Source organism: Notolepis coatsorum (genome assembly GCF_963971535.1).
Source record: "Notolepis coatsorum genome assembly, chromosome: 13".
Classification (NCBI taxonomy): domain Eukaryota; kingdom Metazoa; phylum Chordata; class Actinopteri; order Aulopiformes; family Paralepididae; genus Notolepis; species Notolepis coatsorum.
In genome coordinates, this window is record NC_140177.1 from 48,848,381 (window position 1) to 48,865,511 (window position 17,131).

The 17,131-nt window shown below is 42.4% G+C and overlaps 1 protein-coding gene across 1 annotated transcript in view; it reads right to left on the reverse strand.

Moving 5' to 3' along the window:
- The window catches only part of tmie (transmembrane inner ear), a gene marked incomplete at both ends in the record, with an annotated part of 96,979 nt that overhangs the window by 12,011 nt on the left and 67,837 nt on the right, over positions 1 to 17,131 (reverse strand). Inside the window, 2 exons of the mRNA XM_084327357.1 lie at positions 8,638 to 8,787; positions 13,081 to 13,198. Of these exons, the coding sequence (XP_084183483.1) occupies positions 8,638 to 8,787; positions 13,081 to 13,198 (268 nt within the window). The remainder of the gene's footprint in view (positions 1 to 8,637; positions 8,788 to 13,080; positions 13,199 to 17,131) is intronic.

Here is a 17,131-nt window from a genome sequence, read left to right on the forward strand (position 1 = left end):
AGCTGATCGTGGATTTTAGGAGAACACAGCAGGGGTCACACACACCACTGAGGATAAACGGGGCTACCGTGGACAGGGTGAGCAGCTTCAAGTACCTGGGGGTCCACATCTCAGAGGACCTGACATGGACACCACACAGACTCAGTCGTAAGGCGAAGCAGCGCCTCTACCACCTGAGACAGTTAAGGAAGTTCAGAGTATCAGGGAAGATACTCCAGTCCTTCTACTCCGGAGCTGTAGAGAGCATCTTGACTGGAAACATCACTGCCTGGTATGGAAACAGCACGCACAGGACAAGAAGGCCCTACAGAGAGTGGTACGCTCAGCTGAGCGTACTACGGGTATTGCACTACCACCCATGCAGGTCTTATATAACAAGAGGTGCAAATCCAGAGCCTGCAGAATAATGAAAGACCCTCACCACCCCAACAACAGCCTGTTCGCAGGGCAAACGCCTGCGAACACCAGCAACTAGGACAGAGAGACTTCGGCTCAGCTTCTTCCCCCAGGCCATCAGAGTCTTGAACACTGAACTCTCCACACACATGAGCACACACACAACACACACTGTATATGCTCACACACTAGCAGTCACTTTAACATGAACACACACACACATATTCCGCACACGCTCACACTATGGTCACTTTACACAATGAAAGGTCACTTTAAAAACAAGAACAGGAGTGGTTCTTGTATAGTAAATAGATGGATAGCAAGCTATAAGGACACAAGTATAACTGTAGATTGTATAGTAAAGCATGTATAGTAGTGTACATAAGACCCAGTGCCCCATCCGTAGCTAACAGTGTATTGCACTATCACAGGACCTAGCATGTCTTACCATGCTTTTGAAAAACTCATGTACATATACCTATGTCTTTACTCTTATGACTTGTATTATTGCACAAATGTCGCATTCTCATCCCTTGGATTCTTATTATTGTATTATTGTACTATGCACAATCGTTACGGGCAAGACCCCCCACATTTCACTGTATACTTGTATGCCGTGACAAATAAAACTCTTGACTTGACTTGACATGTGCGTATAACGGTGGTAGTTATTCGTTAATTCAGTATTTAACTTCTTGAATTCATATTTATTTAGGCTATGCTAATTAAAAACACAAATGTTATGGACATCTAATTTAATTATCTGCTTATTTATTAATGCTTCAATTCATTCAGAAACGTTGCAGCAAACAATCCATATGTGCATTTGTTTACATAATGATAACGTACATAAATAACATAATATTAATGAGGGAGGCAAAAAAGGAAACTGATACCTAATACAGTACTTCACCCTGTTAGTCAAGTTGAACTATCGCTCTGACTCAGACTGTGGGTGTGGGGGGGGGGGGGACGCTGAGGGCATGCTGAATGTGATTTGACCAAAGCACAGTATACACAAGTCTAATAAATAAACATGTATTTATATTAATCAATATAATTAAATAGTGTGCCCATTTAAACTCTTATGTTGTTATGCTCATCTGGAAAATGGAATTCTTCATAATGGATTAACAGTTAATAAATACATAAACAATATAATTCATAAATACATAAATGCAAAAATATTTAAATAACTACTTAAACATAAATAAATAAATAGTGTTCAGACAACAGTATAAAAGTCATACTGTTCAATTTCATTTCATTTCAATTTGATCATCCCACTCCTCCCCTCTAGGTTACTGCAGCTGAGGTGACACAGGTATACCACACGGTTAAACACAACCTCAGCTACAACAGTGCTGACTGTTTGTTTTCTATGCATTTCAGGAGTTTGGGGGGCTGGCTCCCCAAAATAATTAAATAACATAACCCTAACCCTAAAACCGAAATAAAGTAAAAAATAAATAAATTACAAAATCCGCCCATTTTCGCCCAAACACCGGCCAAACATTTTTCTTCGCGCGCGCTCGATGACAGGTGTCCCTTATTTCTATTAGTGAAAGGTGGCAACCCTACTGCTAGCGGCTCTTGAGAGATGTATCGTGCTGCTAGCCGCTCTTGAGAGATGTATCTTGCTGCTAGCGGCTCCAGGGAGATGTATCCTGCTGCTAGCGGCTCCAGGGAGATGTATCCTGCTGCTAGTGGCTCCAGGGAGATGTATCGTGCTGTTGTATAAATGAATATCCTATTCAAAAGCCACATGTCCTCAATTCACTTTACATACTCGTACACTTTGATTCTGCTGTCTTGCAGATAAAAAACGCCCAGTTTACTTTTATGCAAAGGAAGGAAGTGGGGCTGAGAGCCTCATCCACTGGTAGGAGAAACATGTGATGTCTGTCTTAGCTTAGTCATGATGGCAAACATTCATATTGTCGTCGTCGGGTGAAAACCTCATATCTCCAACTTCGTTCTCATGTTGTTCATGTTTTTACTTGGAATCGAAGGTTTAGACAACAACATAGATCTCTATGTTATTGTGAGTAGAGCAGGTTTCATGACCCTAAAGCCCATGAAACTTGTTCAGAAAGGCAAGGTATATGCAAGGTAAATGACTTCAAAAGTGTCACCCTTTCAGAGATCGGACAAGGTTTTTCAGCAGTGTTCACCCATGAGGACAAACCCAGCTGGGTATTTGTTGAAACTCAGTAAATATGGCTGTTAATTGACCTATGTCAAACCCTGCCCTCTTTTCTTATCCTCCAATCACAACAGCCGTCTCCGACAGGGAGAACAACATGTTCTCGTTCTCAGCGTGGTGGGCTTGGCTGAGGAAAAGGTTATGTCGTGATCATGCTAAATCATCTACTCTTGTCATTAGAACACTGTTTTGTGTTATGAAATTCATTATGTTCACTAGCCGCTCCTCCCGTGTTCCCTATTACTGCCGTGGGTCATTTGACACATACTTATTTCATATCTGTATCCTGTATAATTACTGTACTACACCATAATCATCACGGTGCCTCCTCTCCACTTAATTAACCCACAAGTAAACAACATGGAGGGTTTGGAGTTCATTGTTGAGAGCAATGAATCGAAATATGTTCCTGATTTCCCTTTCTAATGACTGCAATGGCCCCCACAGTACACACACACACACACACACATACACACCCACACAGGCACACGCACACACACACGTGCATGCACACACACAAACACACACGCACACATGGTGCATTACTTATAGGGTCATGGAAGAGAGCATATACTGAAGTGCATATTAGATCAGTTCTCCATGATCGTTCCATAATGTCTTTTCACCCATGATGATGGAACTATAATGAGTTGCAGCTGTCATTGTGCATCTGAATGAACGCTCAGACACAGAGGAACAGGACGGGGCAGATAATTATGTCTCTCACTGTTGATCCCTGACAGCCACAGGATGGCGTTAGAAGAGGGAAGCGGAGGCTGGATGTGAAGACGCCAGCATCGATCATCATACTCCATAATGCTAACGAGAGACTGTGTGGCTCATTTTATTTTATTTCAAAGCCAATTGTACAGAGAAAAGAAATAGAGAAATAGAGAAATACAGACAACAAACAAACGAAAGACAGAGGCATGCAGGACCATTTGACGTGTGACTTTTCTACATCTCATAATCCATAATAGGCCACAAAATTCTAAAAACAAAAAAGGTATTTGTTAAATTTTCAAACACTGTGTGAGCCAGACCATGAGCATCTAATGTCAACCAAGCCATACAAAAGGTGTGTGTGTGTGTGGGGGGGGGGGGGGGGGGCATTACAAAATTAAACAGTGAATTATATTTGCTTCTCTGCAGATTTTCTAACAAAATAAATTTTTTGAGAAGACGGTAGAACCTGGAGGCATCAGTTGTAGCCATTGTAAAAGACTTACTGTATACTGGATGCAGCGACAGTGATTTACAGTTACACTATTGCTACAACACAACCAGAACAGAGACAGATTGGGAAAACTGTGTTCTCTTTTCAGCTGGACAGGTTATCAAACATCTTGCGATCTGGTAACCAGCCGACTGAAGGACACCAGGCTTGTGTTTTATACCTGTTTAATTCTACTCCACAACGCAGGCAGCAAGGGCCACTACATTACTAACACTGGATAGACATAATGAATGCATGATGATGATAAAGGGGCTTCTATGATGGCTTCCACTGCATCTTTCAGTCGTGCTGAGGCAGGAATAGGAATATCTTGACAGGAGGAGGAAGGAAGGTGTGAAAGAAGAAAAAGGAGGAGGAGATGTGGAAAGTCATCCTGTCTCCGGCAGAGTGAGGGGGCTGGAGCGCTCGTCCTCCTCTCTAACTACCGGGAGCTGGCTGCTGTTAGGACTTTGAGCCTGGACCTGCTCAGAGACTGTTTGCACTGCAGGAGCGTCTGGGGTAGGAGTGGCTAGTAGGAGAAGAGGAGAGGAAAGGAGAGAAGAGGAGAGGACAGGAGAGAAGAGGAGAGGACAGGAGATGAGAGGAGTGGAAAAGAGGGGAGGGGAAGAGAGGAGAGGAAAAGAGAAGAGTAGAGGAGAGGAAAATATAAGAGAGGGGAGGGGAAGAGAGGAGAGGATAAGAAAAGAGAGGAGAGGAGAGGAAAAGAGAAGAGTAGAGGAGAGGAAAATATAAGAGAGGGGAGGGGAAGAGAGGAGAGGATAAGAAAAGAGAGGAGAGGGGAGGAGAGGAAAGGAGAAGAGACAATAGCAATAGGAGAAGAGAAGAGAAGAAAGGAGAAGAGTCAAAAGGAGAAGAGAGGAGAAGAGAAGACAAGATAGAAGAGAGGAGAAGAGAAGACAAGAGAGAAGAGAGGAGAATAGAAGAGGGGAGAAGACAAGAGAAGAGAGAAGAGAAAAGAAGAGGTTAAAATACAAAACCCGAAAAGAAGACATTGGTGAAGTGATGAGTAGGAACCAGGGAGAGAGAGAGAGTTGAAAAGGAGATAGATGCAGGGAGATGATGGAGAAGTGGTAGTTGGAAATGTCAAGAGCAAAGAGAAGAGAATTAAGCGTAAAGGTAACATTACAGTTTGGATGGATTGTATACTCTGGGGAACTGGAGCTACAGCAGCTTGTCGATGGTATTGTATTTAGTGTTGGTTTGAAGACTTGGTCATCCAGGGACCTGCTACTGTACTCACCCCTATCCCACAGACACACATGAATAAAATATGAACCACCTCAACCTTAACTCCCCCGTAACCCCAGCACAACATATTGATCCATCATCTTTTCACGTTTCCTCCCATCCCCCAATTTTGTCCTCATGACAATTCCTTCCTGGTCGTTGCGCTGCCCTACTGTCGTTCTGGGTCAGGGTTTAGACTACCACATGCCTCCTCCGATACATGTGGAGTCACCAGCCGCTTCTTTTCACTTGACAGCTAGGAGTTTCACTGGGAGAGCGCAACATGCGCAGGGGTTCATGTTATCGCCCATAGATCCCCTCCCTGCTGAACAGGCACCCCAAACGTCTCTATTGGAACGACCAGGACTCATACCGCACCGGCTTCCCACCTGCAAACACTGTCGATTGTATTCATAGGGACGACTGGCGAGGGTGGTTGAACCCGGGTCTCTGCAGGTCTCTACCAGTGTTAATTTAGTTAACGAAAATGATGACTAAATATGGTCGTCAACAAAGCTTTTTCCCCCAACGAAAACGAGACAAGACATCATGTTAGATGGAGCCTGTCATAGCAAGGCCACGCTTTAAAGGATAGGAGTGCGTCACCTTGTTTGTAGAGCTATAACTATATTCTATAGTATAGCTATGGATACAATACTATGGCCCATTTGACATCACCTATCTATCGTTCAATATGTGAAAAAGAATAAATGTTTCCATCCATACGTTCCTGTTTTATACCGTGGTGAATATAAGTATGGTTTTAGAGCGGTCTGGGGTAATTCCCGAAATGCTGAGTTATAGCCTTATACGCCAATTCTACTATAAACGTTGCCGTTTCTTGCCTGTACACGCTACTATTCCCAAATCACATCTATGTCATAGGTATTATGGGGGGGGGGGGTCGTTTCTGATTATTTGATTGTCAGTAACGGCATTCGTATTGAACACTAAAAACTGTCATGGTTTTTGCTTTATTTCATCTTTCTGTGAAGGACAGCTGTCTATTTCATCTCCTGTGAGGGATAGCTGTCAATCCCTGGTCTCTGTGGTTAATTGCCTCATGGGTCGGCAAGTGTGTGGGCTTGATTGCACCTGATTCAGTGCAGCTGTGCCTCTGGCAATGCTGGAATAGTAATGATAACGCAGGAATAGGATGCAGCCTACACATTGGCTAGGAATGATAACGCAGGAATAGCATGCAGCCTACACATTGGCTAGGAATGATAACGCAGGAATAGCATGCAGCCTACACATTGGTTAGGAATGATAACGCAGGAATAGCATGTAGCCTACCCATTGGCTAGGAATGATAACGCAGGAATAGGATGCAGCCTACACATTGGCTAGGAATGATAACAGTAATAGGATGCAGCCTACACATTGGCTAGGAATGATAACGCAGGAATAGGATGCAGCCTGCACATTGGCTAGGAATGATAACGCAGGAATAGCATGCAGCCTACACATGGGTTAGGAATGATAATGCAGGAATAGGATGCAGCCTACACATTGGCTAGGAATGATAACACAGTAATAGCATGCAGCCTACACATTGGCTAGGAATGATAACGCAGGAATAGCATGCAGCCTACACTTTGGCTAGGAATGATAATGCAGTAATAGGATGCAGCCTACCCATTGGCTAGGAATGATAACACAGGAATAGCATGCGGCCTACACATTGGCTAGGAATGATAACGCAGCAATAGGATGCAGCCTACACATTGGCTAGGAATGATAACGCAGGAATAGGATGCAGCCTACACATTGGCTAGGAATGATAACAGTAATAGGATGCAGCCTACACATTGGCTAGGAATGATAACGCAGGAATAGCATGCAGCCTACACATTGGCTAGGAATGATAACGCAGGAATAGGATGCAGCCTACACATTGGCTAGGAATGATAACGCAGGAATAGGATGCATCCTGCACATTGGCTAGGAATGATAATGCAGGAATAGGATGCAGCCTACACATTGGCTAGGAATGATAACACAGTAATAGCATGATGCAGCCTACACATTGGCTAGGAATGATAACGCAGGAATAGCATGCAGCCTACACTTTGGCTAGGAATGATAATGCAGTAATAGGATGCAGCCTACACACATTGGCTAGGAATGATAACGCAGGAATAGCATGCAGCCTACACATTGGCTAGGAAAGCAGGAATAGGATGCATCCTACACATTGGCTAGGAATGATAATGCAGTAATAGGATGCAGCCTACACATTGGCTAGGAATGATAACGCAGCATTATACAACGGCATGCAAATTTCTCGATTCTGATTGGCCATTCACACGTCTTTATTGGCAACAATCCACGGTCCTGGGCTCAGGACCCGCCCACAACCGAATCACATAACCCTCCCCGGCTCACTCCGGGAGAAAACAAGATCGCGGACAACAAATGGTTATGTTGAAAGCACCATAACGACTAAATATGAAGCGATTCTGTCAAGGGGAACGTGTTAGTCCTTTAAACAATGTTGGATGATGTAATTGATGGGTCTTGACTCAATCTAGAACAAAAGAAAAATCGCGGATTGATTGATAGATTAATTGATTGATTTAAATTTCTTCCTTCCTACTTTCTACTGACTGCAGCGTTCTCTCTCACACACTGTCCGACGCTGGCGTACCCACAAACACACACACACACATACACACACACACACACACACACTCACACACACATACACACACACACGCACACACACACTGTGACACACACACACACACACACACACACGCACACACACACACACACACTCCTGTCTGCAACAGTGGGGGAGTCAGACTGAGAGAGAAGCAGCGCTGTTTTAAGTGAGCATGGTCTATTGAATTGATTGATTGGTTGATTGCTAATTTTATTACTGTACCCCTGGTTTCCAACTGGTTAAGTTTAGGCTAAAAGAAATAAATAAAAAAATAGGGCGAAGAAAACGTTTTTTTCCTATAGGGCAAAGAAAACGTTTTAATTTGTTTTACCTACTTTATATTCTGCATCTGGTAATAAAATTTTCAATCAATCATTCCAATAATACACAGTTGGATGTGTTAGTTGGTTGGATGCACTTCAAGCTGCTTCCACATGAGGCAACTTCTCTCAATCATTCCAATAATACACAGTTGGATGTGTTAGTTTGGTTGGATGCACTTCAAGCTGCTTCCACATGGAGTTGTGGGAACTACTTTTTCTGGCGGATGGTTTTTTCAATAAATCTTCGATTAATGTGTGTTTATTGTATAGAAATAAGGTTGGATGAATCTGGCAGTTGTATAAAAGCTTTACACCACGTGCAGTCGTGATTTGTGACCAATAAACCATGCCTAGGGGGGTCTAACGACCCTCGGCTGCGCCTCGGGCCTAACAACCACCCCTAGGCATGGTTTATTGGTCACAAACCACTCCTGCGTGTGATGTAATGCTTAAATAGCATGCAGCCTACACATTGGTTAGGAATGATGACACAGGAATAGCATGCAGCCTACACATTGGCTAGGAACGACTGCTAATACAATGGTCTTGCAATGGAAAGGTAAACCAGAGAGGGACTTACATCCTGGGATCTCAGTCAACTCGTTCAGAGGAGGCACTGTCTCTAGTGTGTTGGCATATGTCTTGGCCGCCTGTCTCTGTACGTTTCGCGCCTCGATCTCCTTCTTGGTTCTCGGGATTCGGCATTTGAAGATGCAGCATAGTGTGATAACTTGCGGGGCATGGAAACATGAGAGAGAGAGAGAGAGAGAGAGAGAGAGAGAGAGAGAGAGAGAGAGAGAGAGAGAGAGAGAGAGAGAGAGAGAGAGAGAGAGAGAGAGAGAGAACATTTAAATATTTGTATTATATGTTGAATATAATATATATATTTGTTTAGTAGCTTCCCTCACAATAATATCATTTTGCTTATCAGACATATTAGTCTTAACTTAAAATACTATAAACTGTTCATGTGTATAGACTAGAGACATGTGAAAAGGAGACATCTGGAGCACATACTCGTGCAAAGAAACACAAAGACCGATCACAAAAATCTGAGAGCAGTGTAAGAGAAAACCATGTCAGGGACTAGGAGGGGGTGAAGATTATTACACCTGAAAGCAGTTTTGTAGTACTCGAGTCCGAGTCCTGGACTGATTTTCAGGACTCGTGACTCGACTCGGACTTTGACTCGAGCATTGACTGCATTCGGACTCGGAAGGTGCAGACGAGGACTCAAACTTGTTAATTGATAAATACAGTTATATATTTATTTTAATGTGTAATAGGCCCTAATCATTTGGCATAAGATATTAATGGCGAGTGCATTTGTTTGGCTATTGTGTCACAAAGTAAATATTGTAAACTCCCTTTGAAATGGTGACCGCTGTGTCATTTATGTTTAAGGTCCCCCAACTGCTGTTTTTATCATAAATCGATCAATACAGACCGTATTATTTAGATCCCCATGTGGGGTATCATTGGAAAGCCACACTCATTGGCTAAAACCCTGTCCAAAGATTTTCAAGATCGCCAAATGATTGACGGAGCTAGAGCCCCGGGAGTCGGGTGGTAATGTGTACTTTGGCAATCGACAGGCAACAAATAGGGCTTTAATTCTATATTGTATTAAAATAAATGCACACCCGGGCCGCTAGAGGTCGGCAAAGTGGCACGTTGCGAATTGTCCTCAAGAGGGCCCACATGTAACCCTATCAAAACGGGAGTCAAAGTGTATATTTTCATTTTTACCGATGTTTTTAAGATTGACCGAAAATAAGAATTTATCGCAAAAATGCTAATTATATCTCTTTTATCGTAAAAACCGTGATGGAATGACTAAATCTAAATTTAACACTGCCATTGGAAAGAGGAGCTTTTTCCCTATCCATAGATGTATGATTTGGCCATAATAAGGTCAAGGTCAAGTTCAAGGTCAAATATGAATTTTTAATTTAAATGGATTATAATTTATTACTGTATCTACAAATCCTTCTGTTGAATCATCTTCCCTTTATTCATTTGCTCAGATTTGTTGTACACTTGATCTCAAGAAGGTGCTGAATGAGCTCAGTGAGCAAACCTCAATGTTTTCATGGTGTTATTCACCGGCAAAGATGCAAAAAATAAATCATAATTTATATTCTCCTTTGTTTCATCACAATTTACTCAAGCCTAGTAACAGACACAATATTTCTGACACTGGGAATACATACCCCCAGGTCAATAGATGTTCCTAGATACTAAGAACATGCTAATTTACCTTGTAGAAGTGGAGCAATCTTCCATTTACTTGGGCATGTACCTTTAGGCGGAATTTCTGAAAATAGGGCTTAACAGCTTAACTTAATGTAGACCTTTTTTTATTTGTACGTCAGCTCTTTGACTGCCAGAGTGAAGTGGACTTAACCTTGATGACTCAGACTCGGAAATGGGGACTCGACTTGGACTCCACTCGGACTCCACTCTGACTCTTCTTAGGTGACTCGGACTCGAGGCAATAAACTCAACTGGGATCATCACACCACTCATCTACTTAAAACAGCTAATCAAAGATTATTCCACTTGAGACAACTCAAGAAGTACAAGGTTATGAAGACTTTAATGATTCAATTCTACACAGCCATAATACAAAACATCATTTCACTCTCCATCACTGTATGGTACGGCAACACACCCAAACACACACTACACAGACTAGACAGGATCATCATAAGGGCATCCAAAATCATTAACTGCACACTCCATACACAAACATCACACCATCACACACGCACACAAAATCATCAGTGACCCCCTGCACCCAGCTCATCACCTCTTCCAACTCCTCCCCTCTGGTAGGAGGTTCAGGTCACTGGGCAGCCGCACAGTCAGGTTCAACAACAGTTTCTTCCCCAAGGCCATACAATTACTTAACTCCAACTCCTCCTAATTTTACCCCCTGCTGTTATGTTATGTATGTTATGTTATGTTATGTTTATGTTATGTTATGTTCCATGTGTCTTCTTATGTCTTTGTGGACTGTGGTGTATTGTCGCAGCTACCACCTGCACCATGCTCGAATTCCACCGGCCTGGCCGTGTGGCAATAAAAGGAACTTGAACTTGAACTTGAACACTGGGGACTCGAGACTTGACTCAGACTTGAGATTTAGTGACTCGACTCTACAACACTGCCTGAAAGCAACAGATACCATCTTTGGATTAAGGTCCCAGTGGACAGTAAACACAAGGACAAGGGGGCCTACCTACCAAAAACACAAGGACAAGGGGCCTACTGTACATACCAAAAACACAAGGACAAGGTGGCCTATACTTACCAAAAACACAAGGACAAGGGGGCCTACCTACCAAAAACACAAGGACAAGGTGGCCTATACTTACCAAAAACACAAGGACAAGGGGGACTACCTACCAAAAACACAAGGACAAGGGGGCCTACCTACCAAAGAGCTGTCGGGGGGAAACAATGGACGTCACTTCCAGCAAGACAGTCATAATGACACCTGTGTTGCTAATGATGGTGGTGAAGGTGGTGTGGATATCACTGCTGAAACGTCAAAGTAAAAGACTTCTCTATACATATGAACAGTTTAAAGTAGCAGGCATATTTCTTTTGGAGGGAAAAACAAACTGCTAATGAGGTGCACTTTGACCTCATTAGTTGTGATTCCCACTTTATCTACTCAACTCTGGTTCCCATGGGATAGAGAGGAGATCATTTTTAAATTTTCAGTTTTGCAAGAGTTTTATTTGTCTGGAAAAACATTCAAACGCGTAACGTTCAATTTGCATTGATTTTCCCTTTTAACTACTCCAGTTCCATAAAAAAATGTATCTCCGTGGCTGCGGACGCTTGTGTCGGGGCTCTGGTCGGCGTTTTGGTCGCCTTGTCCCATCACGCTCTCCCGCGGTACAGAGGGACTGCGGGGGAGAGCGGAAACATGCTATTAAAGGTGTTGTAAGGATGTAATAATTTTTTACCTATGTATGCTATATTTTATTAAAGGTACCATTGAATGTATGTACGTATTATTTGTATATGATTATTGATTACACTAAATGTGGACTTAGGTGAGGGAGATGTTAAGAGAGAAATAATGGGGGTGAGGGGTGTTTGTGTATGTTTGTGGAGAAAAGGAACTCAACATAATTGATGGCAATGTAAATTTTACTTGTGAATTGTAAAATCCAATACAAATATTGTTTAAAAAATATATATGTTTATCTAAAGTGAAACACAATTGACACTGAAAAACGAAATGATAACATTACCATTTAAATGTATAATTATCAAACCCTCGTTCATTCATTAATTGGGTTTATTTTCCTCCACTGAGACGCTATCATCTTACTGTATGGCCGTTGCTATTACTGTGGTGGCTCATGATTGGATTACAGTTTACACCATGAAAAGACATGTTTGCCCCGTGTGATTTTTTTCCGTAGCCTCTGTTTCCGCCGACGCTCTCTGATTGGCTAGGCCACGTACAGCGAAGAAGAAAATACCCTCTCTGATTGGTTTAGCTCCGAAGGGTCTCTTCCGCCTTGTACATATATTCTCTGCTTCGAAGTGGTTAGCTTAGGCATTCTTTCGAAGTGGTTATGCTTAGGCATTCTTTCGAAGTGGTTATGCTTAGGCATTCTTTCGAAGTGGTTATGCTTAGGCATTCTTTCGAAGTGGTTATGCTTAGGCCCTCTTCCGAAGTGGTTATGCTTAGGCATTCTTTCGACGTGGTTATGCTTAGAGTTAGGGTTAGGGTTAGCCAATCGGAGAGCGTCTTTTTCTTCTTCGCTGCAATCAAAGAGCGGATCAATTCCTTGTGTGATTAAAATCACTGGCACATACCATCATCTGTAATGATGTCCTATTATTTCTATTGATAACAGCATAAATGGCTGATGTTGATTATATCTGTGTCTCTATGCAGTCAGCATGTCTCAACACCCGAGGCCTTATCTGGCCAAAGCAGTGCTTTGTGATGATGACAAAATGCTATTTCATCAGACGGTTTAGATTTACTTACTGATCGCTAAGATGAACATGGAAAAGATGCCGATGACCTGCCATAACCGCAGTCCCCAGAAAACAACTGTTTCTGAGGTAACAGGATCTGGCTTCTTTGGTGGATCTGTGGGTAAAAGCTATGGAAGGAAGAGAACAAATTATTTGGAAGTAAAAATCCACCCTAAAATATAAATCACATGTGTTATTTCTATAATACTGTACAGCTCTGTTTCGATGTGTGAATATTAGGGGTGTAACGATGCGACCTCACAACGATTAATTTCGATTACGATTATTCAGGCAGCGATTCAATGCATCATGAAATCTCTTCATTCGACCACGATTCGATTAATTTTCGATACATTTTCTATCAGTTAATTCCCCAAAATGTATACACAAATGTGGCTGGGGGAACTGATTCACTCAGCATAAATGGACTATAGGTCAATAAAAACAATACACACACACAAAAAAACATAACATTTTTCTTGATTAATTTAGATTATAATCGATTCTAACATTTTCAAATCGATGCAGTTGAATCGTCACATTAGAATCGATGCATTTCGATTAATCGATGCATTGTTACACCCCTAGTGAATATGAACAAGTCTCTGGCTGAACACCGGAGAGACGAGACTCCTAGTGATGCCATCATTACAGTATCATAATATATACTACATTTCCCTCTACTCTACAACCCCTGAATATATAAAAAGTCATAATATTTTTTATTTAGTATCCACATTTAATGTGTAAAGTTTCATTCAAATTATTCAACAATGGTACCTTTCCATAATAGACACTGACTTGGCTGTCCAAGATCATTAGAATAGCATAATGCCAGCTACAACATACTTGGACTACTTGAAGGACAAACATTCACTTAATAACCTGAAGACTGTTTTCCACCATCATTTATCACTGCATCAGATTGTTTGATATTTTCCCTTTATTCCTCCTTTCAATAAAAAGGGGTTTTATACCTTCTATCTAATTGGGGCCCAAATATAAATTTGTTAAGTGAATGTTGGTCCTCCAAGTGCAGTCCAAGAAGGAGCTAGAAAGGTGTACAGAACAAATCTCCACCAGGAGGCAGCATAGACTAATGAAAGCAGATCCCCCCGCATGAAGCAGGGCTGGAGAAACAGGAAGTGAGTGACAGACGAAGAGGCATGGGAAGAATCATATACCTTCTAGTGTTAGCATGCTAATGCTAGTAACTATAATTGGAGAGCGGTCAGCGTGTTTGTCAGTCAGTGTGGTTGACTGTGTGGTTGTTAGCATTAGCATGCTAATGCTAATGTGGACACAGGAAGTGGGTGACAGACGAAGAGGCATGGCCAAAATCGTTCTTACCATCTAGCATTAATATTAGCAGTTCATCAGCATTCAGGACTCCACATCCACCTCTGCCCCTGTCAACCAAGGTGTGCCCCAAGGCTCCATGCTTGGCCCCCTGCTATTTATTATCTATACGTTTCCCCTTGAGTCATTTGAGTCACACATCAAATCCATCACCAAATCAGCCTTCTTTCACCTCAAGAACATTTCCAGACTCCGGCCATCACTCTGACCCTGTTGCAGAGACCCTTCATCCACGCTTTTGTAACATCTCAACAGGACTACTGCAATGGAATGGGCAGTGCCCTCCGCCTAACATTAGGCGACCATTGTTAGGCAGAGAGCCAATGTTAGGTGGAGGGCACTGCCCAATGTTAGGTGGAGGGCACTGCCCAATGTTACCATCCTGCCCAGTCCAGCCAGGACCGGGCCTAGGAACGTGACAGGTACCCAGTAAATCCCTGGATTGACAGTATGTCCAGAACTTTGCTGCCAGGCTATTCACACACACAAAACCCTGGCAGCACATCACCCCCACCCTGGCAGCACATCACACCTACCCTCCAGCACCCCACCCTGGCAGCACATCACCGCCCACCCTCCAGCACCCCACCCTGGCAGCACATCACCCCCACCCTCCAGCACCCCACCCTCCATGCACATCACCCCCACCCTCCAGCACCCCACCCTGGCAGCACATCACCACACCCTCCAGCACCCCACCCTGCAGCACCTCAACCCCACCCTGCAGCACATCACCCTCACCTTCCAGCACACCCAGTCAAGTTCTGTGTGGACTCCTCATCACTCCTCACACCAGACTGTAAACTATTGGGGACAGAACCCTCAGTGCTGCTGCTCCGACCCTCTGGAACACTCTCCCCATCTCAATCCACAATGCTGAATCCATCTCTGTTTTTAAATGAAGATACACCTCTTCAGCCAGGCTTTTTTTTAGCTTCCTTTGTTAGGACTCCTGGGCCCTGTTCCTCGTACATGGCTAACGGAGTTAGCCGGATAATTTTCAGGATAACTTGACATAAGTCAGGCTTTCGGTTCCACGAAGCAAGTTTGGCAAAATCACTATAGCAACAGATCCATACATTTGAACCTGCTCCCTTTGGATAAGCTTGCCACTCCCTCTGAAAAAAAGGCCAGCTCCCTTCCTCAGAGATCCCATTATACCATTCTGAATAATGTTTTTGTGCTTAGTTTTTCTAGAGGGGTTGGGGGAAACATTTGGTCCCCCAATAAACTATCATTATTATTATTATTATTATTATTATTATTATTATTATTATTATTATTATTATTATTATTATTATTATTATTATTATTATTATTATTATTATTATTATTATTATTATTATTATTACAATAAACATCAATATAAAGAAAGCTGGTAAAGACTTCAACTGAGTGTGGCTTCCACTATGGCTTATTGGATCAACAGTATCCAGCAACACACCCACCACAAGGAAAACAAGTGCTGATTCCACTTATTATGATAAAACTTCTTCAGAGACCCCCACCCCCAGCAGGAAATCATTTCTTGATTGTTCCTTTATTGTGGATTTCAACATATTCTAAATTGCCTAATCTGATGATAAAATTCGTAGGACAACTGAATATCAAAGATTAATAAAATGCTTTCCTTCATAAACACAGATTGGGGTTCTTGACTGCTTGTATGGCTTCAAATGTGCAAACTCCAATAGTCTGTTCTCTTCTAACTTCTGGACAATATTACTTGTTTTGATCTTGCGGTGTTAAGTTTATAGGCATGATGGGGAAATCATATTATTGTCTATTGTGTAGACACTGACAGTAAACAATATGTTTTCTATAACTCATGCTTGGATTTGTTTGTGGAGTGTGGTTGATTTATAACCACTTTGGTTACTTGACCTTTTGTTTAGAATTCCGTCTAAGTAGAGAGACTGGGTGGGAATTCTAAACAAGATGTTTGCTAACTTGCGCTTTGATTTGTTTGTGGTGTGGATTGATTTATACCCACTCCGATTACTTGGCCTTTTGTTTAGAATTCCCTCTAAGTTTCCCTACTTAGATGATTCCCAGTAGGAATATACTGTTGGCTCATTTCATTAAACACATCTCTATGTCTCATTGTATGACTTTGTTATCATAATTTGAGACTAGTATATTTTTACTGTATATTTTATTCTATTCTTATTCTTAGGCAATTTGTTTTGTTATTCTTTGTGAATTGTTCTGTCTAAATGTGAGCGATTAGCAGTGTCAAATTTCCCTCGGGATAATAAAAGTATTTCTATTCTATTAAAGGCCCAATCAGTGACCCAAATGTGGAAGATGGGGGGGGGGGGGGGGGGGGGGGGGGGGGATAGTAGCCCCCACCAACAAACATAGGAAAGGAATATTGTGTGCAAGTAGGTGATTAACGTAAGGTTATGTATATAACCAAGTTCTATGAATACTGGTGACGCTCAGCGTCAGTCTGCACTAACCTCACTTCGTGCACAGCACTGAATAAAAATCCACAATGTACCTTTACATACCGACATCCGTCTGGCCACACCCCTATCCGCTTACCTTCATAAGCCTACTCGCCTCCTTCCCAAACTTTCACCACAAGGCGAGGTCAAGGGCCGCAGTAGCGTCCCGACGCTGAGCGTCACCAGTATTCATAGAACTTGGTTATATACATAACCTTACGTTCTATATCATACTGGCTCCGCTCAGCATCA